Genomic DNA, 25,075 nt, shown 5'->3' with positions numbered 1-25,075 from the left:
TAGGTCAACACTAGTTTAGCATAATTTAATAATGTAAATTAAAGGAAGATATTATACTGATCATTTTTATTCATACCACGTTGGACGAGAATCCCTGGGTTAGAAACCGTTGCTTTGAACCAAACTTCTAGCTCTAAAGCATACATTATGATATTTACATCACCGTTCAAAAGTTTGGGGTCAGCATATTAAAAAAAGAAATGAATACCTACTTATAACTACTTATAATCCTTATTCAGTAGTGATAAATTGATCAAAAGTGACTGAAAAGACTTTTACAATGTTACAAAAGATTTCTATTTCTACAAAAAAATTTAAAAAGCGCACTGATAATAATACAACTGTTTCTTGAAGATGTGACACAGAAGACTAGAGTAATGATGCTGAAAATTCAGCTTTGCCATCACAAGAATAAATTATATATAATAAAATATATTCAAACAGAAAACCGTTATTTTAAACTGTAATAATATTTCACAACATTACAGTTTTCACTGTATTTTTTATCAAATAAATGCAGCCTTGGTAAGCATAAGAGACTTATTTAAAAAAAAAACATACTGACCCCAAACCAGGCATGAAAACAGGTCAGGGGTAAAAAAGGTGAGAAGGCAGCATACCCAGCCCATACCCAGCCCCCCCCCCCCCCCCCCCACACACACACACACAATTTTTTTTTTTAAATAAATGTAATGAGTGTGTAACGCGTGACAGTTAACACGAACAGATGAAATTAGTACAAATTTCTCATTTATTAATAGAATTGAACTATACACTGTAAAAAATGATCGTGATTTTAACAGTAAAAGACTGTAAAAATGCTACAGTGAAAAACTGTTAATTGGTTAACAGAAAGTTTCCGTACTATATACGGTAAATAACTGTGATAGATCTAATGGTACATTTAATGTCATTTTACTGTAAAATACCGTTAAATTTACAGTTTTTGGAAGTTATTTTTTGTTGAAATAACTATATTTCATCATAGTTTTCTTAGTTTTTTTTATAATCAGTTATGTACATTAGGGTTTTATTTTACATTTAATGTTGTTAAATTAATGTTTATTGTATTTTTAAAATTTCATGTGTGTTACCATTATGGTGTTTAATGTTTGTTTGAATGACACTGTGCACCTTCTGTATATTAAAATTAATTTACTTGTGGAAGTACTACTTGTGATGAGCTTTGATTAATCATGTAACTCTCATTACTGCTGAGATTGTTGGTTTGTAAGTGTAATACTATGGTACAAAACAGATATTAATACTTCAATAGGTCGTATAACATTATATCATATTACTGAAATCCAATGTTAAATATACATGTTTAAAATGTTAAATTTACATGTAACTCCGTAAGTATGTTTACGGTTTGATGTGTTTTTTACAGTATTGTTCTGGTAACCACAGCTGCCAGTTTTTTTCCGTAAAAACAACGGGATTTTTTTTACAGTGTACTCCACAGTGATGAACACCCCCCCAAAAAACATGTAAGCTGCATTGACATAGTATTAGGCTACCAGTGTTTCTCACAGGATTTTTGGATCACTGTGATGAGTGGACCTCTGCCACTCTAGGGGGGTTCGGGGGCATGCTCCCCCGTAAGAAAATTTTGTGCTTTTTAAATGTTAAATTCATCAATCTGGTGCAAATTAAACAAAGAAAAATTCAAAACTCTTTTAGTTACAGTGTCTGTCTACTACTACAATAATAGTTATAATATTAATCCCATGATAGTAATAGCCATATATTGTAAAACAAATGCACTGAAAAATAAAGGAAACTTTCATAATTAGTTTTGTACTAATTTCTATACTAACTTAATCAAGAAAAGAACCAATGGGCCGCTGATCTACTAATTTCATCGGGTGTCAGAGGAAAAAAAACTATTTACTATACTATTTATCACGCATTAAAAATGCCCCAAACCAGTCGTCTGTATGATAATCTGAAACAAGGACTGTCCTGCTTCACTTCACAGATGCTGAGTGAAAGGAGAATTATAGAATGAAAGGATACTCATTTATATGACACTTCATCACGAGAACAGCTCGTTCAGCTCGTCATACGTCGTCCTTTCAGTTTCGGTTTTCAATCGATCAAGTTTTTTCACGTTCTCTCGATAAACCACCCCTTTCAATCCAATCGAAATTATTTGTAATAGAGCTGACACTTTGAGTTTTTAACGGGTTATGTTAAAGCCCTACTTGTTATTAATGTTTTTATGAAATATCTCTAGTGAATGCATTATCATATCACCGTATTATTTACCGCCATGCGAGCCACAAATTAAAGCTTGGCGAGCCACATGAGGCTCGCGAGCCGCGCAATGAATAACACTGCACTAACTGTTACTTGTTTCCTGCTCGCTCAGCGCTCACGGCGCCCGCGCCCGCTCGCGATATTATCTCGCCCACTTCTATGTCAAAATGTAAAAATAATGACATTGGCAACATCGCTGTCTGTATCTGACAGGACAGTTAACATTGTAAGCTAACTTACCTCAGGCTTGCTTTCCGACGTGCGGTTCTATGTTCGGCAGTGTGTCCAGTTGTCAGACTCGCGGTGTAAGACTTAGAAAACATTTCTGCCCGTTACTCTGACTCGTATTGGCTGTCATGTTTCGGCATTAGGAATGATGATTGTTTTTTAAAGCTGCGAAGTTTATGGTAACTTTATAGGGGATAAATGCTGGCCTCGACCTCGACCTCCCCCCCCCCCCCCGCTAAATATTTTCTCATCGGATCTGCACAAATCACGTAGGTGACCCTTTTAGGTTTTAAAACGGCGAATTTCGCCGAAAGGTGAGGAGTTTTCATGCCTGCCAAACTTTTGAACGGTAGTTTACATCAGCCTTGGAAAAATTATATTTATTAATAGCCAATTAATAATCATACTTTATTGATTATTATACTTTCATTTGATCCAAACAATAGAGTAGAAAATTACCTGCAGTTGTCTTAATTATATCTGTGGTGTTCCTCAGGCCCATGAAGTCGAACTGGTAAAGTCTCCATGACTTCTGATCAGCCGCCTGCACTGAGTTCCTCCTCCACTTGTAAATCATTTCATCTCGTGGGTATCCATCTGTAATTACATAGAGCATAAGCCAGTGACCCCTAGCGCCCCCTTCACTTGTGATGGATACCTGAGTGCAGCCCAGTGCCAGGCATCCAAGTGCAGCATTTGTCTCTAGCCCAGAGCATGTTAATAAAACGCACATCACGGGCACAAGGAAGACAAAGGCAGAGAGAGAGAACAAGTAAATGAGAAGTTTGGTTCGATTATACACAGCATCCATCTTAATGCTGACACCTAACCTTGAGACGTATGCCTCTCGCGTACAACCTGTGGCCCAGAAAAGAGATTTCAAACAGCTGTCTCTTGAGGCTCGGAAACTTTAACCTTAAAATTGATCACTGATGCTGCTCTTGCGTCGATTATCCATGTCTCTTAAGTATTGCTAAGTGCATTGGTTCCCAACCTGGGGTCCGCGCCCCCCTCAGGGAGCGGATATGCTTTGAGGTGAATAAAGATGCATAAAATGTTCCACTAATAATTTTATATAAAAATATTTTTTCAAAGATTTTAAAAAAATCATATGCTTACAATGCCGATTTCAATTACAATTTCGTTATTTCAAATGTAGGCGCGTTGCGCGTGGCAAGCGCGCTCATAGACGCCGGCGCGACCACAACATTGCCCAACATCAAATGGCAGACGTAGTGCAAGCGGAACGAAACTGCTCGTTATTGTGTGGTTGAAGGACCGTTTATCAGTTTGGACCAGTGCAGCGCGAGCCGATCGTGATCATGCGACACTGTTACTACACAGCGCTAATAAAAGATCCAGTAAAGAAAGCATTTGAATTCGCCACAGAAATAACATCGCTGCGAAATCTAGTGAGAAACATTCACATTTCTCCGTTATTAACGGATCAAACAGCGCTGACGTGGAAACCAGGAAGAAACATTGTGCCATGATTGAACTATCCAGTGTCATCAGCAACATTCACCATGGATTTACTGTAGTAGTTACTGCAACTATGGAAGTTTGGCAGGAAAGTAACATTACGTCGGTTTTATTTTGACATTATGAATACAATTGCTGCCCTCAAATGTTAATCTGAAATAAAATAAACATTTGTTTATAACTACTACAATATTACATTTAATTTTTTTTTTCAAGGAGCTGTTTTGTTTTATATGCTCATAAGAAGAGTGAATAGCTCTAGAATTGCTCAAAGTAAAAAAAAATCATACTTTATGATGTTAGTTTTAATATAAAAAAGAATAAAAAAAATGTATTGAAGGAAATTTCTCTGGCATTTCTTCTTTTTGCTGTATCAAAAACGTACCGAACCGAACCGTGACACAAGTGTATCAAATTGAACCGAACCGTGAATTTTGTGAACCGTTACACCCCTAATATATATATATATATATATGTATGTATGGGGGGGGGGGGGGGGTTGTTAAATATGTACATAGGGGGGGCCCCAAGGAAAAAGGTTGGGAACCACTGGCTAAGTGTATGGGATAGTTAACTCAGAAATGAAAATTCTGTAATCATTTAAAAGAGAATTTTTTATTTCAATGTGATTAAAGATGCATGCCGCCACACTTCCATACAATAGCCATACTTTGGAAAGAAATCCTTATTCACTGAAAAGCTTGGTAAGTGCCTCTACTTGCCTAGTTCATGAGAGATGTGATGTTGGATCTTTTTAATGAATCAGTTTACAGTTCTTAAACTGTTCTGAATCATTTGTTAACGACTCAGTACCTGTTTATTGTAATTGCGTGGCAAAGAGTGACCAGAACAAGTCTTTAAAATTAAATAAGGAAGTAAGAAATTCATACAGGTTGGGAAAAAGACGTAAATAATGACAGAATTTTCATAGCCGTCACTTCAAGTAGCAAGAGTGCTGGTGTTCAAGCTACTTATGTTCCATGATGTCTGAAGATAGTTGAAAGAGTTAAAGAGAGCATTATCTGATAAGTGAGTGGATGCACTTCGCCCAGACATTGTGATTAATAAAACAGCATGATTAGATTTCCACACAAATACATATTAATGCTGTTGATCACACAATGACCTGTGCTGTTAAATGACATTCGAGCCTAATAGCCATCTGAGGTAATTGTCATTCTCTTAACAGATTAAACACACTAAATATGAAAAATGTTTTTTTGTTAAAATCTCCTTGGTCTATGCAGAGGGCATTCAAGTAGCAATGAAGATGGTCTTGATCACAATCGGTTGACATTTTACACTACAGAATAATCAGACATAGATTTGTAAAATATACATTTTTGTATGATGTTGCTGAAATATACAACGGGTCTTAAAGGTATAGTTTACTCAGAATGAAATAATAAAAAAGACATTTTTAAAATATGTTTTCATTTTTCTGAACTATCCCTTCTGTGCTGAATGCATATGCAGAATTACTTCAATTCTGAATTAAATATGCAAATCTAAAGACCTATTTACACTGAGCAATACTGCTACTATGTATTTTGGGGAGAATACTCCCGGTGTGTCATAAACATCTGCTGGACATCCATTAAATTCACAATCCCATTAATTGGCACTACCGAGAGCATAAAACCAGTACCGATATATATAGGGTTAAAGGAAATACTTTATTAATTGGCACAGAAATAAGCTGGGAAATCTTCATCCTCACTCTGAGTAAATCCCGCTGTGCCATCCCTGTGAACTTTGAGAAATAATTAGTAGTGTATTGTATAGAGTTTACTACTTCTTGGCTCAATCAGCCATAAAGAGGTTGCAAAGGATCAGCAAAAAATATTTTCAATTAAAATTCTGTGTACACAATAGTAAAATAGATGCTGCATCCAAATGATTTAAGGGGGTACCAAGAGGCCAGAGCTGAAATTGTTTGAGTACATAACAAATAAAGATATTTTTAAAAATATATTTTTATTTGTATTATTGCTGATATAATAGTGAATAGTTGTAGTTTATAGCTAAACAAAAATCTCAATCTGCTGGCTGAAAGCATTTTTGTGGTGTAACGGTCCAAATGAATGCTCAACGAGCGCCAAAAGCAAAATTGGCTTTGGCAAAAAAAATTTGCTAATGGTAATTTGGATGGACTTTACTAGAAACAAACTGCTAAATAAGTGCATGGTTTAAACAGCGAGAACAATAATCCGACCCTTGTTGTTTTAATCTGATGTAAATCATGCTGAGCGAATCAAATTAAAGACATTCAGTACTGTGCAAAAGCCAAAATCTTTAGCTTTACTGTGCCAGCAGGAAATTAATTTATGATTTGTAGATGTTGCTTAACAGTACATACATGGCCTCTGTCAAACTCTAAACGCCTTTTTGTCACTCATAGCAAAACTGTCAAAAACACCTACTGTTTTCCTTTCAATCATATTGTTAAACTGTTTGTTCCTCAGACATTATCAAAAGTAGCCAGCTGTGTCCAGTTTGATGCCACACTTCTTTTCTCTTAATATTATACTGAGTTCATTAGGTGGCAGTGGATATCTCTTTAAGTTTCTTTTGATAATTATCCAAGGTCAGTGTAAAAGATACATTCATGCTTCATTTGATCCCTAAAGTTGCCCTGCCACCCCCTGTCTCTGCCTCCCCCATTTGCATTGTCCTCGGTTCATTACTGTATAACCCTTAGGTCATGATGCGCTAAAAGGTACAAGCAAATTCCACTTAATCAGAGGAAAAAATAGCCATCGCCATGGGAACCAGAACACCATTCATTGGCTTCAGTGGGTGAAGAAAGGGGCGCTGATGAATCACAGCATGCAAGTGCTTCCCGTGATGGTGGGAAGATCAGGCAGCGGGAGGAAGACTATGAGAATTAAACCTAATAGGGTGTGTGGAGAATGCCTTGCTAGCACAACAAATAACATTGTGATTTCATCATTCATCAACAAAGGAGCTTACTATTGATTTGTGGAAGACTAAATGCGAGTCATACATTTTAGTTTAAACATCCTGCCTCTGTCCGCCAAAGTGCCTGAGAATGTCATGGACATGTGGGCACAAATGATTAATGGCTCATCTTATGACCCGGGCCGCAGCAATACCATCAAATAAGGAAAGAATAAACAGATTGATCTTAGTTTAACATTGTATCATTTTACACACACACGCACACACACACACACACACACACACACACACACACACACACACACACACACACACACACACACACACACACACACACACACACACACACACACACACACACACACACACACACACACACACACTTTCTTGTACATCTATCTTTATGAGGACATTCGTTGACACAATGCAATCTCAGCCGCTTACCCTAACCTTACCCATCACAACTAAGTGCCTAACCCGAACCCTTACCCTAAACCTACCCTTAACCTAATTTTAACTTTATCCCTAAAACCAAGTCTTGACCCTCAAACAGGCCTTTAAAGTAAGCAGTTTTTTTTTTTTTTTAAACTGCTTACATCCACAGTGCTTCCTAGTATGATTTTTTTTTATATACTGTATATAGTAACTGATAAAAAAAAAAAAGACCTTTTATAGACCTTATGACCCCTGTCCATAAGAGGTGCTTTATCAGGTTTTTATCAGTGCAGGACTAGAGCACAACTCTAATAGTCTCAAAGCAGAGCTGGCTGGTTGGCTTTTGTGTTGACTGAGATTAGAGAGGATGCAAAGACAGGCAGACCAGTTCTGAATGAACACTGTCAGAGCTAAAACTACCTCTTTCCAAAATAACAGACAGCCTCAGAAACAACTGACATAGATATACCGCTCAAAAGTTTGGAATCTTTAAGATTTTTTAACTCTCTGGGGTCTGAGGTGTTTTTTGTGTTTTGACATGCCCTGACATTTGTGCCTATTTCTGTTACTTATAAAATTTTCATGGCTGAAGTCTCAGTATTGAGCACAAACTCTGATACAATAATATGTGAGCAGCACATATGCAAAAGTTTGTAATTTTGACGAAATTATGTTTAAGTCACTGAAATAAGGCCCATACTTACCGTAACTACTTAAGACTTTTGAAAAAAATGTATCTTGTAGCCTAGCGTTTTTGCTTCAAAACGATCATCCTGTCCACTCATTCACATAAAACAATATATTGATTTAAATTTGTAAGACATGTTTTCTTTGTCAGGAAGGCTTACGCGGGGAGGGTGTGCATGAATATTACAGTTTTTTCCGATTGCTAAACGACAGTGAGCACAACTGGAGCTACTGTACATGTGCAAAACTCTAACTACAGTCTGCACTACCAACAGTCACCTGAGCTAAACAGTTCACATCCTGCAAAACTCATTCCAAGCAACACAACTCTTAACACATGTCTCAAAACAGGCACAGTGCAGCCAAACACTATGCACAACCCTCACTGAGATAACACACACTGTCACTCAGAACACACTGAGAGTAAAAACACTAGCATCAAACACCAATACAGAAAATACAAACTTTTCATCTTTACAGTTTGAACAATTTCAGTGACTTCATACAAAGTAATATTTTCTTCATAGAAAAGAGTGACATTCTTTCACATGATTTATTTAAATTTTTAGAACATAACAATTCTTTAAGGTAAATGAAAATTAACAGTTTGCTTCAATAGTCTGTAGTAATTTACGGAATTACAGTAATGAGAAAAAAAAAGGTAGAAACTAAAAGTACATACTGTAATTCGAACATATAATTGAGGGGCTAATCCTGCCTCTCTCTAGCATCAGGCCACAGGTTTTCATCAACATCACATATAATGTTCTCTCTTGCCATGCACCTGGGGAAGAACCTTCTGGAGTGCCTTATCCATCCCTGGCAGTCCTCTGAACTTGTGTCCTCACATCCGGCACGCATGGCTTCCAAAAGAGACATTTGGTCATGTGGGTGGTGACCAAACACTTTCCACCTCCACCCATACAGAAAAAAAATATTGAAATATATTTTAAAGTGTCAAAAATATATATATATATATAAATACATTGAAATATATTTGCATTGTTGGTCACTTATATTTATCATTTTGAAATATATTCTGAAATATAACAAAAATATATGATGTTACTGTAAGTGTGAAATATATTTACATATATTTATTGGGCCAATTTTGAATATTTGCATATATTCCAAAAATATATTTCAAATATATTTCTTTTGTGTATGGGAGCCTTTCAGCTGAGATTGCAATCAGCAGTGTTTGAAAGGCACAAGGCTGAAATCTATTCTGTTTTGAATGTGTGGTTCACAGTTTTGACAGCAGTGTGTTAGCATTTGAACAAAGTGCTGTAAATCCACAGTGTTGTGCAGGTTGTGGTTAAAGTCATGGGATAAGTGTGTAGAGTTTTGAAAACTGTGTTCAAGCAATGAAAAACGAACTAGAGTTTGGTCCACATGAACTGCTGCTGTGCAGACTGTAGTTAGAGTTTTGCACATGTGACTCCAATTGTGCCCCCTGTCGTTTAGCAATCGAAAAAAACTGTAATGTATCATTTCCAAGGTGTTTGCTTTTTCATTTTACCATGTTCATGTACATTGTTTGGGTTATTTATTTCATGTTATTGAAATAAGTATTTCATGCTCACCAAGGCTGCATTTATTTGATCAAAAATACAGTCAAACTTCACAGTTATTGTGAAATATTATTGCAAATGAAAAAACTGTTTTCTATGTTAATATATTTGGAATTATTTTTATTTATTCCTATGATGGTAAAGATGAATTTTCAGTATCATTAATCCATTCATCAGTGTCACATGATCCTTCAGAAATCAATTATGCTGATTTGGTACTCAAGAAACCATTCTTACCGTGATTCTTTGATGAATAGAAAGTTTAAAATAATATATATTTAAGAAAATAAATCTATTGACATCTCTTTGTCACATTTGATTAATTTAATGTGACCTTGATTAGAAGTATTCATTTCTTTTAACATTACTTTTGAATGGTAGTGTATCACAGTTCCCATAAAAATATTAATCAGCAAAAACATTGTTCCCTTTCAGTCAAGAACGTCAGACGTAGTCGACGTCGACTGAATGGGATCACACTAGGGAGCCGATTGTCTTCGAGCGTGCGAGCACGAGCAAATTAAATTTTGCGTGCGTGACTTGCATCACACACTCCGCCCCGCGGAGCGGGTATATATACGGAAGTGGATGCACGCATTAGTTGCTTTTTGCTTCGGAGCCGTTCGAATGTGTCTCTGAAGAGTGTTGTTGAGTTTAAAAAACGAGCGAGTGTGTCGGTGCTTCTTCAAGGAAGACTCTCCCAGCTGCTGATGGTTCTACAGTGTGAGTGCAGCGGTGATCGCGAGATTTGAGCTCTCAACTGCTGTTTTAACAGCAACCAAATTTCTCTTTGTGTTTGTTTGTCTGACGGCTGGTTAGAGGGCGGAAAAGTGAGTGCTTCACTGTTTTCAGTTCACTGTTCAGAGTTGCCGCGGTCATTCCCCTGTGTGCTCCGGCACTGGTGAGAGTTTTTCACTTCCTGAAAGAGCAAACATGAGTGCGTTTGCGTCTTTTTCAAGATGCTTTTCCACCCGTACGTTTCTGGATGCGATCGTTTCCTGTCCCCCCATATGGACGGTCACAATGGTTGTTTCACGTGTTTGTATTATATATGTGTATATAATGTATGTGTGTATATATGCAGCACGTTGAAGCAGCTTTTTGTGGATAGTTTATGTTCTCATTGCGAGGATATGACTATCGCGATGTGATCGAGACTTGCCTTCATGCGTGAAGTTGGAGTCCCCATTACCACGCCTCGCTACTGCGCCGTGTGGGATGGGTGATTAGAGGATCATAGTGAGGCTTCCCCGCCCGGTTACCAATCCCTGTGGGCCCCTCACTCCTCTATCACATCGCAGGCGGTGGACCCCCGTTGAGCGTGATGGACCGACCAGCCGTTTTCATTCGGGCTTCTCCAGGGGACAGGATGCCGATTGCAGCATCAGAGGGTGAGCTGACCTCTGGAAATGATGACTCAGCTGCGTTATCTCCCTCTGGGAGTGTAACGTTGCCCGAGCCAGATCCAGAAACATCAGCTATGCTGAATCGGGCCGACTGGAATCTTTCTGCCACCCAAGCGCAGACGGAGGCCATCCGGCACATCCTGCCCCGGCGGCTGGCTGCTGTCAACCCCGCCGCCGGTGGCAGTTCCTCCGCCTGCTCGTTGCCGAGGGTGTTCCCCTGCTGCCGCTCTGCTGGGCCTCCGCAGCTGCCTCCAGCCAGGCCTCAGCATAGAGCCGGCCGCAGTACGGACGTCCAGTCCGCTCTAGGTGCTGCCAAGCCAGGTGGCAAGCGAAAGCGTTCCTGAGCGGGCCGCTCAGGGATGGAGGAGGGTGCTTTGGAGTTGGGCATCCACTCCCTCCCCCCGGTTGAGGGCCGGGTGGAGTCTTTGTTTGTGTGTGTATCTGTTCCACCGCTGGCTCCAAAAACGGAGCTGGCGGTACCCACACTTCAAAGAAGAGTAAATTCCTCTGTTCCTGGGCCCCAAGAGGGCTAGTCTGACGGTGTGTGACCCTGTAAAGCCTTACACCCCTCAGCCCCCTCTTGTTCGCCAGCTGGCAGCTGGGTCTTCCGCCTTCTAACACTTCCCCTGCCACCCAGTGGAATCAGGTAAGTGTTGCACCGCACACTCAGATCCCACTTCGGGCCTCTCGAGCCGGATTCCTGTCCTCCACCTCGCTGCCCTACCTCGGGTACGTCTGTGGTTCCTGGCCCTGGTCCGGTTTTGTCAAAGTCTAAAACGCTTCCAACCGAGCCCAGCCTGGCCTCATTCGGTACCTCAGACCCGGCTTGCGATTCATTTCGCTTGGCTTCCGCCCGGGCTCAGTGATATTCATCATACCTAGGTGTTGAGCATAAATGCTCCTAAAATATTTTTTAGTGAGATAAATCACACCTAGGTGTTGAGCAGAGCTCCTGTCCTGTGTGTGTGTGCCGTAGTCCTACTGGCGAAGGACGCGTGCTAGCCTTTTTTAACGAGTTAAGTAAAATATATATTTATGGTTTTAGGGTCATTATGATAATATTATGATAAAACAGTATGCAATATTAATAATATTAAATGGTAATTTGTCAAAGATGCTTGTGGAAAATAAATAAATAAATAAATAAATAAGCAAAAACCAAACATTTTTTTTTAATGTGTAAACATTATCCACTGCTCTCCCCTATATAAAAATAAATTAAACTTATAAAACAATATACACTTATAACATTATACTGTGTCAATATTTGATATATTAATACATTTCGATTAAACGTTCTTTCTTTATGAAAAGCAGCTCCAAATACAATTTGAATAAAATTAGCATGAGCTCTGTCTTTTGTTATTTGATGAGCAAGAAGGGGGAGAAGAAAAATACAGCAATGAAAATAATCTTGAGCGACACCATTGATACAGAGATGTGGGGAATCAAGCAGAGTGGAGCTTTATATCTCACCAACAAAAGCAGAGCGAGAAAATTCTTTAGTCACACATTTTTAAAAGAGATTGCAAAATCATCTCCTCTTCGCTCAATAATCAGGACAGCTAGCATACAACATTTGCATGAATATGCACAGAGACAAAGTCACATTCAGACCAGCTGAGACATGGGTAAAACAATAGCTTTAGTCAAGGATGGTGTGACAGATTTGGCCTTAAGTACTAAAGAAGAAAATAAACATGATGGTTATTGAGGATAAATGACTTGGGAGTTTTAGATCTGCTGAAAATGGATGTCGCAGACGGATTTCAGTGTAGCCGTGGGCCACGCAGAGGACACAAGAAGAGAGGAGTTATAAAAATGTGCACAGGCAAGCCAAAAAATAGTAAAAAGAGTAAACAATCAAAAAAGGAAAGAGTGAATTAAAAATAATAAGCATTTTAATGTAAGCCTGGCTGTGGGAACTATATGAATATATCAATTTCTGTCATAACTCTCGGATTGATTGGCATGGTAATGGATATGACATTGTTGTATGTTTGGTCTTGGCGGAATAGATCTGCTACACTGCAGCTGCTGCAGCAGAGCAAGTACGGGACTTGCTACTGCCAATACATACACGACACACTGCTGTGAGCAAGTAAGACATGCTGCAGCTGTACAATATAGCGTACATGAATTACCCGTCGCAGATTTATACAGGTGGAGCTGGGGAAGGTGGAGAGTTTCTGAAAGTGTGCTGCACTGCTAAGGCAAATGCTACCTAAGTATTTGAAGGTTGAGCAGCGAGCTCATTGGCTATTAAATACGGCAGGAACCAATCAGCTGCGCCCTATAGATAACGATGTGATTATGAACAGGTGAGTTAAAGGACCTATTAGCCTGCACCATCTAGAGTTTCATGCCAGAACTTTTTTATTTATACACTTTATATTCAGTGACTCTTCCTGCAGGTTACATTATCACCAGTAGGTGGCGACAAGTGACTGTCTTAATGAGTGAATCATTGAATTATTTGTATTCATTCAAACATTTTGATTAATTCCGGAACAATTCAAGTGACTTTTTTATCAGTGCGTCATTGAATCATTCACTCACCGTTTTGTTAAAAAACGCTGATTCATTCTGGAATGAAATGCCGCCTACTGTGTGTCGCTTGCAAAATGAGAAACAGATCTGCTGCAGCTTTGTTTTTGGAACTATTTTCATTGTCAGATAAAAAAAAAAAAATGGAAAAGTAACTGGCATTGAGTCTAAAATGTAAGTTACACAATATTCTTATTTCCTGAACTGTTGAGTAAAAGCAATATCACACAAGTCACGCATTTTCCAAGCAAATTACTGTACATGTTTCTGCAAGTAAAATGATCAGGATATTATGACCTGGCACAAAAGAGCTAAATCATAAGTTATGACAGCATGCTAGCGCAGGTATGGATTAATGTGAGTAACAGCGAGAAACAGACATATTGTAGGCATCACTTTGTTTTAAAAATGTTGTGGGGACAGACAGATGGGGGTGGCATAACCATAAAATGACAAAAGCTCAGCTCATATAATTTTAATTAGGTTATGCACAAATAATTTAACATGAGGTAGCAATCTTTCTTTTCAACCAATTCAAGTGCTCAAACTTGTGAACAATTTTAATTTGGCAAGCAAAAGTCCTGCTGGCAAATTAAGGTTTTCTGCAGATCTTCTGCTAAAACAAATGACATGCTATATCTGGACAATGATCAAACCAAAAGGCAATTTTCAATGATGCAGAGAATGAGAAATAAGCAGCTAATGGCTTTTTAATTTTCTAATCATCAAAACTATATGATTGACTTTCCTCTGTGGAACACAAAAGATGTGATCAATGGTGTCCAATCATGTTGTTTGGACTTCTTTGGTATTCTTCTTTTGTATTGAAGTTCCAATATGCAGCAACTTTACTATTGGGTTGAGCTTTTATTGTGGGTCGGGCATTCATTTCGCCAACATTTGCTGTTTGTAATCTACCTTTGTGTGCATTAACATGATCTAGTTCTACTTGAGGACATTTTTTCCCACTTCCCAGCAATCCTTAATCATTCATCTTCACCAACTCCTCTGACATATAGGCATTAAGAGACAGAGTTAAAATAAAAAGCTTTGTTTCAAACAGAAGAGGTGCATGATCAAACGGTAATCACAGCAGTCCCTATCATCATTTAAAAATTCCCACTTTATTTAATGAACTGATTCTGTCCTAGATCTGCACTATAATTGGTGTCTGAGTGTGCTGCTCAATTTGAAACATAACATCCTCCCTTTGTTCAACTCACAATATGACTGATTGCCTTTTAAATCAAAGCTTGAAAATAAGAGTGTTACTTTTATTTTTTGTCAAATATATACCATTTTCATTTAAAACTTTCAGCTGCATAAACTTTGTCATCACTTTTTATTTTATTTTAAATTTGTATCACCTTTATGTTTGCAAGCCTTTGATGGTTGTGTAAGTAAAGATAATAGGCAGGTCCTCTAATTTCACAGACCTTTTAAGTTTGGATTATGACAGTGATTTGATTCCATAAATTACTTGAGGGATCATTAAACTGAATGAGAAAAGATGTTTTGAAGTTGACATTATTACAACATTTGAAACATTGAAAATATAGAGATGTAACCACAATAAAACAAATTAATAGAAGAATTCCTATTAAATTTCCTAATAAAAGACACAAGGTTTATTATGATTTATGTGTTGCACAGCAGAAGCAAAAGTTGCTAAAAAAGCTGCCAGTCAATTTGATTTTAGAAATTATTATTATTTTGTGAGCTGAATTTTTGCATACTGGTTAGTCACTTCCTATAATTTCCAAATATCTTCATCATTTTGTGTAACCTGTCGCTTCTTCATTCTTACACATTATTGCGAACATTAATGTGAGCAAATTATTCTCTGAAATATTCTCCGTTAATAACCCCTACATCTCTCTAGATCTGGTTTTGACCATCCTTTGAAAATGACCAATAAATGATCGGGCATGTCTCAGTGAAGTGCCATCAGAGCATTCATAACTGCCTCTATGCAGAGTAAAAAGGCTTTGATGGAAATGGTTATGTCTTCCCCTTCAAGCGAATCCATGAAGGGAAGCCAAAGCAATTCGATGAGTTAATGGCACTAAGGTAATTCTGTGCGGCATGAAAAGCAGCTCCCATCGGTTAGGGCCACAAAAGGTGTTTTTTTTTTTGCAGGAATTGCAAGCACACACAGCACTTTCCCACCTTTTAAATCAGTCTGAACAATCCATCTATCTTCATTACAGACTGTGTAGAGTTTCATGACCAATGACTTTTCAACAGGTCTCCAAACGGTATTTAGGTCATATGTCTTGATGGATTTTATGCATGATGCATGGACACAACCAGGTATTACTTTATCTGAATAATGTGCCTTTGTAGTGACCATTATAGTATGGAAAGTGTGTACATACTTGTTCCATTTGAATTATGCCTTGTTTATTCTTCCACTGCAACACAAATCATACTTTGCTGTGATGCAATGTGCAATTGCAGATGTCATATTTTTCTGAATAATGACACTATTGTCTTGAATAACGACACTATTGTCTTCCCTACCCCTAAACCTACCCATCACAGAAAACTTTCTGCATTTTTACATTTTACACAAAAACAAAAAACAAAACATAATTTAGTATGGCTGGCTGGTCTGCACAATGTAGGTGATCTAAGGTTTTACTACTGTATCTTTGTGGAGACATTCGGTCCCCACAATGTAATATAAACCTGTACACACACACACTGTGTGTGTGTTTTTTTATAAGTCTACAGTTAAGAGTCAGGCCTGCATCCTTTTTCCAGCCTCACTTCACTGTCTGATGAAATAAAAGACAAGAGGCCCATATGAAAATAATAATGCCACTTTTAAATAGTGAAAGGTCATAGCCAGGAGGCAGGTGATAAACACGGGTAGAAAAGTGCCCACTGCTCTCGTTTCTTGTTTCAACCGGACCAGAGCAGACAAACCTGATGCCTGGTGTCAGGTCTGTTAAACACCTGAAAGCTCCTCGTTCCCTGCAGGGCAGGTACAGACACACTGGCTAGGGAGCGTTTCATTTGTCTGTTTGTTTATGCACACAGAGACTATAGCACTGTATGTTTGAGTCTGTTAAATATGCTTTAGAGGACAAGCTGCTGTGCTGGGCAGCGAGGTGTGAAATATTAAAATAATCTTTCTGGCAAACTGCTCCTCTTGGGTGCAGATGGGGGACCGTTTTCTCTGTGACTGGTACAGGGGAGGCATTTCAGTCCGAGTATATTCGCTTCTAGTGGCCGCTAACATGAAAAGGTCTGCAAGGTCCTGCCTGATGGGCATTAACCTTCATTTGCATATCAATTGAATTCAAAATGCAAGGCTTGGAAACCCTGCGCCTGTTTCTCAAAAACAAATGCCAAATGCAGCAGGGAAATGGAAGAAAGTAGCTTAGAGGAAGAAAAGGGGGTCCTGAAGCTTGAGGGATTGCTTAATATGGCTCTTTCCTCAACAGTGAACAGTCGGACCTTTACTGTGTTTTAGAGGCCCTACGGAGAAGGTCTGGCCATTAGACAAAGAGAATTAAAATTATCCCTAAAAATACCAAAAAAAGAAACATTACTCACATCCTCTGTCAAGAAGCCTCAACTGAATTACATCATCATATAATACCTGATTCCTGATCTCCATCCTGACATCTCAAGTAGTAACATCACATCATACTACAAAACTTCATTATGCATCCATCAGAGGAAGTGTAAACATGTACTTCAGCAGTCAAATAAAGTCTGATTGTGCAAAGTGGGACAGGTGATCAGCAAAAGTGGGATAGTGGTTTTATATTTATATAGAAAATGTCTGCTGGAATTGAAATTGACTACTACTGCTTCTTCTGCTGCCACCACACACGCACAAAATGCAAATTTCTTCAATGAAGTTTTGTCAAATAAGATCTGGCAAATGGAATGTTTTTACTGGCTGTGTATTAGGCCTAACCAGCTTGATTAAGGTCTACCAAGTATCTACTTTGATGTTGTCAGGCAAATGAAAAATATATATATATATATTAATTCAGAATGACACAGACCCTATTGGAAATTACTAATGACTGTTACATTTTATTATCCCCTGATATTTAAAGGGCAATTGATCATGACATTTATTTCAAGTTTATGGCAAATATTTGTCCCCCTGATGTCCAAGTTTTGCTGGATCCAAACGTTTCAGTGCAAAAATTAACTATCTGATATTATAGATCAGGAAAATGTAACACATTTGGTTTAAGCATATTGTCCAACTTCTGCATCTTAGGGACCAGTGCCAAAGACAGCAGTGTGCAGAGGCAAAACAGAGAAGACAGTTGGTTTGCAAGGCATAAATGATGTCATAAAGATGCATCCCTGGACGGTGAGGAGAGGGTAGGGGTCTACGACATCTCTTATGAGCTACATACAATGCTGTCCTGACATCTCTACATCGGCATTTCGGCTCAATTCAAACTCACACAGCGATTGTGATTCACAGCATCAGGCAGGTGATTCCTTCAGTGATCTAAATTCATACCTACACTGAAGCAATTCCCGGAGCAATCTGGGAGTGGCAATACGTGATAAGGTGAAGTGCCGAGGATATTCCCATTGTAATACCACTAATGAAGCCATCTTCAAACATCTTCAAACCATGAGAATTAAATCATGTTCTATTGAATGATCTCTGTCAGAAATGAAGATTCCCCTGCAGAAGCATGAAAGACAGTTGAAAAGGGTGAGTTTCTGAACACAGACACTCCACAAATGCCAAGTCATTCAAGTTTGTCAAATCACCTGTGAATGCAAAATTGTCAAGGAGCATTCAAATATTTTTTATTTCTATATAAAAGCTAACCATCTGTTTGTTTCCCCTGATGGTACACCTACTGTATCATTATAAGGACATTTCAAAGGCTTAATGGTTTTTATACTGAGCTAATGACGTTTTCTAGCCCCTAACCCTACCCATCACAGAAAACTGTCATTTTTCATATTCTCAATTGCACATGGAATGATTTAATTTAGCCCCAAACTAGTATCTTCTTGGTTAATAATAGACACACATCACAAGACATGCAATCTTTCTAATTGTTTACACAGCTATCACAATTGCATTCACTATAAAAACTATTTTAAAAAGTAACAAACATTGTTATACAACTAAAATAAAATAAAAGTAGAATGAAAATAAGCACGAGAAGGGGAAAAGAAAGGTGGAAGAGTGGAAGGTGGTGGAGAGAGTTGAGGAGGAGAGGAAGAGTGGAACAGGTAGAAAGATAGGAGGGGAGAGAAGAAGAGAGTGCATAGAAAAAGGAGAGGGCATAGAAAGAGTAGAAAGGGGAAAATGAGAGGGTGAAGAGATAGGTAAAGTGGAGGACATTGGTTTAGTAGAAAGAATAAGAGGAGAAATTGTAAGAAGAAATGAAAAGAAAGCAGGATGGAAGAGGAGTGAAGAGACGTACAGTAGAAGGTACAGACTTTTTTAAATGTAATGATATTCACACTAATTGACCATGTAATAAATCATGGCTTCTTGAGAGAAGCAAACAGATCCAAAGTGTTACTATGGCATTTCACATCTATATTTAAGAGTATTGTACTATACGATGATTGCTGATTTGTAGTTTTGAGAAAGCCTTAAAGTAGCAACTTCTGTAAATTTCTCAAAAAAAATTCAGAATTGAAGTTCAAGAACACTGAGGATGACCATGTTTTTTTTCAATGGAATAAGAGCATGTCATTGATAATCAATACCACCAACCAAAATGGAAGAGGCCTGTGGAGATGTTGAGGCAGAAGAACCATGTATTCAATATTCACAATTTTTCCCTCCCATAATCCATGAAAATAATATATTTTTTGATGTAGATGAAATTCTCTGGCCAGATGTAAATTAGAGGCGTGATCAATAAAGTTCAGTGATTGCAGTACTGTACAACAGTAAACATTTACTGCATGTTTGTGTATGTAATTTTCGGGGCCGAGGGAAAAACTTGTATAACAAAACCCCTCATTGAAAAACTTTACAATAAACATGTATTTTCATTAGTGTTTTTGTGTGTCTATAGCTGAATATGTTATTAAAAATAGAGAACACATCTGTAGTTTTGATGATAACATTCACTTTTAATAAATGCATTAAACAGTGCTTCATTATGCAGTGAATATTCAACTTTTGTCAACATAAGAGTGTGCTTAGTGTGCTGTGTTAATTGTTCTGAGAGCAACAACATTCATTTGAAGAAATGTGTCAAATCTAATAAGGACTTTGGTGGGTCCTCAATATGTAGGTTAAACCAGTCACACACACACACACACACACACACACACACACACACACACACACACACACACACACACACACACACACACACACACACACAGCGCACAAAATGTCTTTATTATTATCCTCATGGTGACATTTTGCATTAATTCTTATTTTCAAAAATGTTCAAAATGTGGTGAATTTATGCTTAAAAGGGGAAAAATATCAGTCAATGGGGTAAGAAGAATTTTCCTTTAGAATTACATTTATTTATCTTACCCAATTGGCAGATATTTTTCTTGTTTAAAGTATGAACTTACTTAATACCATTCATATATCAATTGTTGTCAATAGAGCAGACATTTTTGGTATACCTCATAGCCCCATCAGTAAGAATCAAGTACCTCTTCATCGACACCAAAGCAAAAATGTGTTTCTTTGAACTTGTATTATACTGCATATTAACATTATTATTAGCATAACTACAATGACCATTATTAACATTTTTTATTATTCCTTTTGAGTGAGACAAAAAAGCTGTTGCAGAAATATCTAGATATATGTGTCATGAGATAATCATGATAAAAATAAAGAAATAAATACATTTAAAACAAAAAATTGGGCTCTCAATAGATTAAGCATTTATTATCCCCTTTATAAATTTTACATGCATGGCAAAATCAAAAATTTCCCAACGCCCCTGGAACCTGCTTTAATACCTCCTGGTAAGGAAGAGATATCAGCAATGTCACAAACTATTTGCCAAAAGAACTAAAAGACTGAGATCAAAAGTTTCCATGGCAATGAAAGAGCAACCCTCAAATATTTCTAGATGTAGGACTTTCTTCAGTGATTTAACTCAGTAAAGTCAAGACCAAGCTTTAAAACATATTTCAAATCAAAAATCAAATCAAATCAAATCAAAACTAATTATCAGCAATAAGTAAACACACAACACACACACAAATGTTTTCATGCCATATACAGTAGTGTCTGAAGTCGACTATCAATAATTATCTGCTAATTTGTTAAAATTATATTTGAATTCAACTCCCTCTCTCAACCATTAAACATTCATTATAAAGTGTCTTTCTCAATAAAACTTTCATTTGTGAAAGAACATCTTTGGTTAGTGCTTTCCACACAATCTCTAATATTTTAGATACTGCTGAAAATGGGCATGATGTAACACATAGTTTTCTGTAAATGGATGTTGGTTCGGTATGTCATTCTGAGCATGGCTCCACAAATTTCCAGAAGAGCAGAGAGCCTTGATGTGTGAATTAGGGGTAGAAACAGAGGTGAGAAATCATATTACCCAGGGACACAAACTTTTCCAATTTACCTATGTCCTTCTTTGTCTGGACTCTTAACACCACAGATGCATCACCCATTACCAATCACCCTTGAGTAATGTCATTCATGACACCCTACTAATGAAGCCAGCTTTCAAGAGCCCATCGGACATGCAGAGTAATTACCAGCCTATCTGTGCCCTTGGTGCATACATGCAATGAAATCCATGGCCTAGTTTCTATATAAGAGAATATATGGAGAGCAAAAATGAAACATTACATCATAAAGCGTGAAATCCTAATCAGCTGTGACACATTCCCAGCAGCAATACCATGTCTACCATCAGAAATGTGCTCTTGCAATATTATCCATAAAATCCGATTTTACAGGCTAAATATCACTTCTGATTGTCTTTCTCAGTTAAAGGGGCCATATTGTACCTTTTCCTCAAATTATTTCCCCTGAAGTCCATATATAATGTATTTTCTTTTATGCCAAAACAGTCATAATATACTTTTTCATTGACAATTTCCTTCCTTTTGCACCTTTAAAATTAAACAGTATTTTTTTTGGCTGTTGTGACTCCAATATAAATGCCCCTTTCACAGGTGAAATATTGCCAAATAGAGTTTGAATTGCTTTTGTGGCAAGACTGGTTTAACTGCCATTAATCAAACAATAGGATGCGAATTTTATTGGTGTTGTTGTTATGAGAGAAATGTAATATAATCGAATCCTATAGTGGCTTTTCAGAACATTTCTTGCTTGTTTGTGAAGATATGTGAATATTTCAAAGACATTCCAGGGCATATTGTTCTTCTAAACTGAACATTTACAACATAAAAGGCAACGGAGTGAGAAATGCTTTGACCATTCAAAAAGATCAAAGTAGCCTATATGCACCTGTAACCCATCTGATTCTACTCGCCCCGCTTTGAGCAGGATTCAAACCAGCGCATGGGAGGTGGGTGTGCTAACAAGGACGCTGAAGACCACAGCATCTAGTGTCTGTCACTAATGCGCCTCTTGAGATCAGGGGAGTGAGGTTTACCCACAGCTCTCACCAGCTGACCTCTTTTAAACTCATCTCTTAAACCTCACCGGGTCCCCACCAGGGTCACGGCACCAATGTAACCGCCGTCTTCAGGACCTGCCGTCATTGGTGACAGCCAGGTAACGATCATGTTTGCCGTATACTTAGGCACTGTTTATCACCGTTGTGAAATTAAACCACTGTTAAAACACTTTTATAGTGTATAGTGTTAAATAGTGTAATTAATTAAAAGATTATCAACAATATGTAACCCTGGCAACACTGTACTCTGATAAGCTTCAAATGAAGCATTTCAAAAGGCATATTGATATTGTTGTAGCAACTTGAATGCGCAAGGTTGTCTTGCACAAAGAACAAATAACAAACCAAAACATTCACAAAACAACCAAAGGAGAAAAGAAATGGAAATCTAAAGTTGTGGATCCGAGGAGACTAAAAGGAAGAGATACTCACAGCTGGAGAAGATGAGTGGGCAGGAGTGCTCATCCATAGGAAAGTTATGCAGTTGAAGCTGGCATTCTGCGTTTATGGTCAATCTATGAAGAGAAGAAGCAACATACATTTACAATGCAAAAGAATATAAAGCACAACATAAAGCAGAAGGGCAGTGCACAATAAAAGAGACATGGCCATGGCATTTGCTGTAAGTGAAATAACTAAATCCTATTTTACTTAAGCAAACAAAAAAGGAGCTGATGATTCCATTTTGATTCATGACATTTTGTTACAGTATACATCAGCTGTTGTTCTCATGAGGGACACTTGGTTCACTTTCAATTTTCAGGATGAGAAATTGGCAGTTTGAAGAAGGTTGTTTGACAGATGTCTACTCGGAAACAGGTTTAATTCTTTTTAATTCTCTGACATCCCAGCAAGTGACACTCAGGTGAAATCACTGACGTTTGAAGCATCTGTTTCATACATTAGTGTAGGATTTAAAGTTTTAATTATTATATCCCACAGGAAGAATATAATGAACCACAGCTGTGTTGACTGCATGCTTATTAACCATATAGCAGAAATAAGGATGACACTGTTAATCATACGACACAGAAATATAATTATTCCCTATCCTTGACATTTGTATATCTACTGTATGTAGTCATTCTGTTACCTGTATTTTGGCTATAGTTAGCATTGCCAAGTAAACTCAGTCTGGTAGATACTGTAACTACACCATTTGGTAATAAAAATCTAATTTGACATGTATAGTATTCTGATGAAATAAGAAACATATAAATACGTATTTGATGTTGAACCTGTGCTCAATTATTTTTGAGGGCTCATAAAAGTGTGAAATGATCTTATTTGGAATATTTTTCCCTGTCTGTTAGTGAGCCTGCTTTTGAATCGGCTAGTGTCAGCCAATCAGTTTTGACATGACATTTCAAAAAGTTCCGTGGTCCCATTAAAAATTACGTCAGATTTTAGATATACCAGTTACAAAAAATAAAGATGGAATTTGCTAATATGCAAGAGAAAATTCATTATTTTAAGAAAAAAAATGAATGGATAATAATAATAAAACACCTAAATGGAAAACAAAAACAAAAACAGTGGTACTGTGAAAAGAGAAAATGTCATTTTACTGTAAAAAACTGCACTATAAAATAACGGTAATCTACTGGCAGCTGTGGTTGCCAGCAATGTACTGTTAATTTACAGTCCTTTACCATTAATTTAAAGCTCTCCTTTTTTACAGTATGCTACCGTAAAAAAATACCATGAAAGGTAACTCATTTAATTTGGGAAACCGATTGCTTCAAACAGTTTGAGTTTAAAAACTAGTATTTATACTGATATTACTGTGAACTTCATTTGAGTCCACTGAAAATGAATATCTCTTAAAATAAAACTGCAAACACCTAATGTGTAATAGTGAATTCATTAAAAACATGACTTTAACTAAAATCTTTTGTTTGTATTTAGCGAACAATAGCACGCATGTATGTGCTAATGTACTAAGCAAGGAGATTGTCACTGCATCAGCAACGACACAGTTACTGCTTTTAAATAAAGCAACAGGCAGCATAACATCAGTATTTCTCTGCTCATCTTTGACTGAAGCACAGGCTCTACTCTCCAGCACAATGGTGACCCACAAAACTAATTAATTAAACTAACAGATCTCTCCTATATCATCTTGTGCAAAAACACATAAAACACTTCAGTTTAATATTTACTCTCCTTATCAGTTATTGACTGCAACTTTTTTCTATGAACTTTCACTAATATTTCAGTGAAATTAACTTCTTTCGTTTAGTAAATCTGACTGTTACATTTTACTAGCCTGGAAATCCAGACCTAAATCTAAAAGATTAATGGTCTGGCATCGACTAATGAAAATCAGCCAGCTCGAGGGGCGGCACCAAGCATGCATTTGAAAATCTCACTGCATGCAATTGGATAACACTATGACCAATCACAACAAGCCCCATACGCTTAGCTACCAGTGGAGCTAACTGGTAGATTAGACTCTTGCCGTATCCGGTCGGCAAAACAACAAAAACGTCCTTTTAGCAAAGGAACGATTTGAGCGCCGTCTTCTGTTCCTCTTTTAGATAAAAAGCCATGTCTAACTTGTTCATTGTAGCGGCCAAAGCCGTTTCAAACAACTGGTGTTCATCCATAGCCATCTTGCAATGTTTAATAATGACTTCGACTTCACAGCGCTGTCGTCATCTGTTTAGCTTGCCTCTGGCCCGCCTATATCAGATAACCCAATGGGATTGGTGCAGCTCGGATACAAGGGCATATTTAATGAGCATCATTACTCGACGCCAGAGTAAACTTGCTGAGCAAATTCAACTTGTGCTCTCGCGAGAACTCTGGATTACCAGGGTAACATTTTACAGTATATTACTGTTTTTACTTGATTTTACGGTAATCGACTGGCAGCTGTGGTTGCCAGTAAATATCTGTTTTTCTACAGTTTTATGCTGTAAATAAA

At 37.6% G+C, this 25,075-nt stretch overlaps 1 protein-coding gene across 2 annotated transcripts in view; it reads right to left on the bottom strand.

The window, feature by feature from the left end:
* gabrg3 (gamma-aminobutyric acid type A receptor subunit gamma3) overlaps positions 1–25,075 on the bottom strand; it is a gene marked incomplete at both ends in the record, with an annotated part of 132,628 nt that overhangs the window by 6,430 nt on the left and 101,123 nt on the right. For both annotated transcript variants that reach the window (XM_081380092.1, XM_081380093.1), the window contains 2 exons: positions 2,950–3,087; positions 22,579–22,661. In XM_081380092.1, the coding sequence (XP_081236218.1) occupies positions 2,950–3,087; positions 22,579–22,661 (221 nt within the window). The remainder of the gene's footprint in view (positions 1–2,949; positions 3,088–22,578; positions 22,662–25,075) is intronic.

The sequence above is a fragment of the Scardinius erythrophthalmus genome (genome assembly GCF_964197995.2).
Source record: "Scardinius erythrophthalmus genome assembly, chromosome: 12".
Classification (NCBI taxonomy): domain Eukaryota; kingdom Metazoa; phylum Chordata; class Actinopteri; order Cypriniformes; family Leuciscidae; genus Scardinius; species Scardinius erythrophthalmus.
The sequence above is the reverse complement of the archived record's forward strand: the minus strand, read 5'-3'. Positions and strand labels throughout refer to the sequence as shown.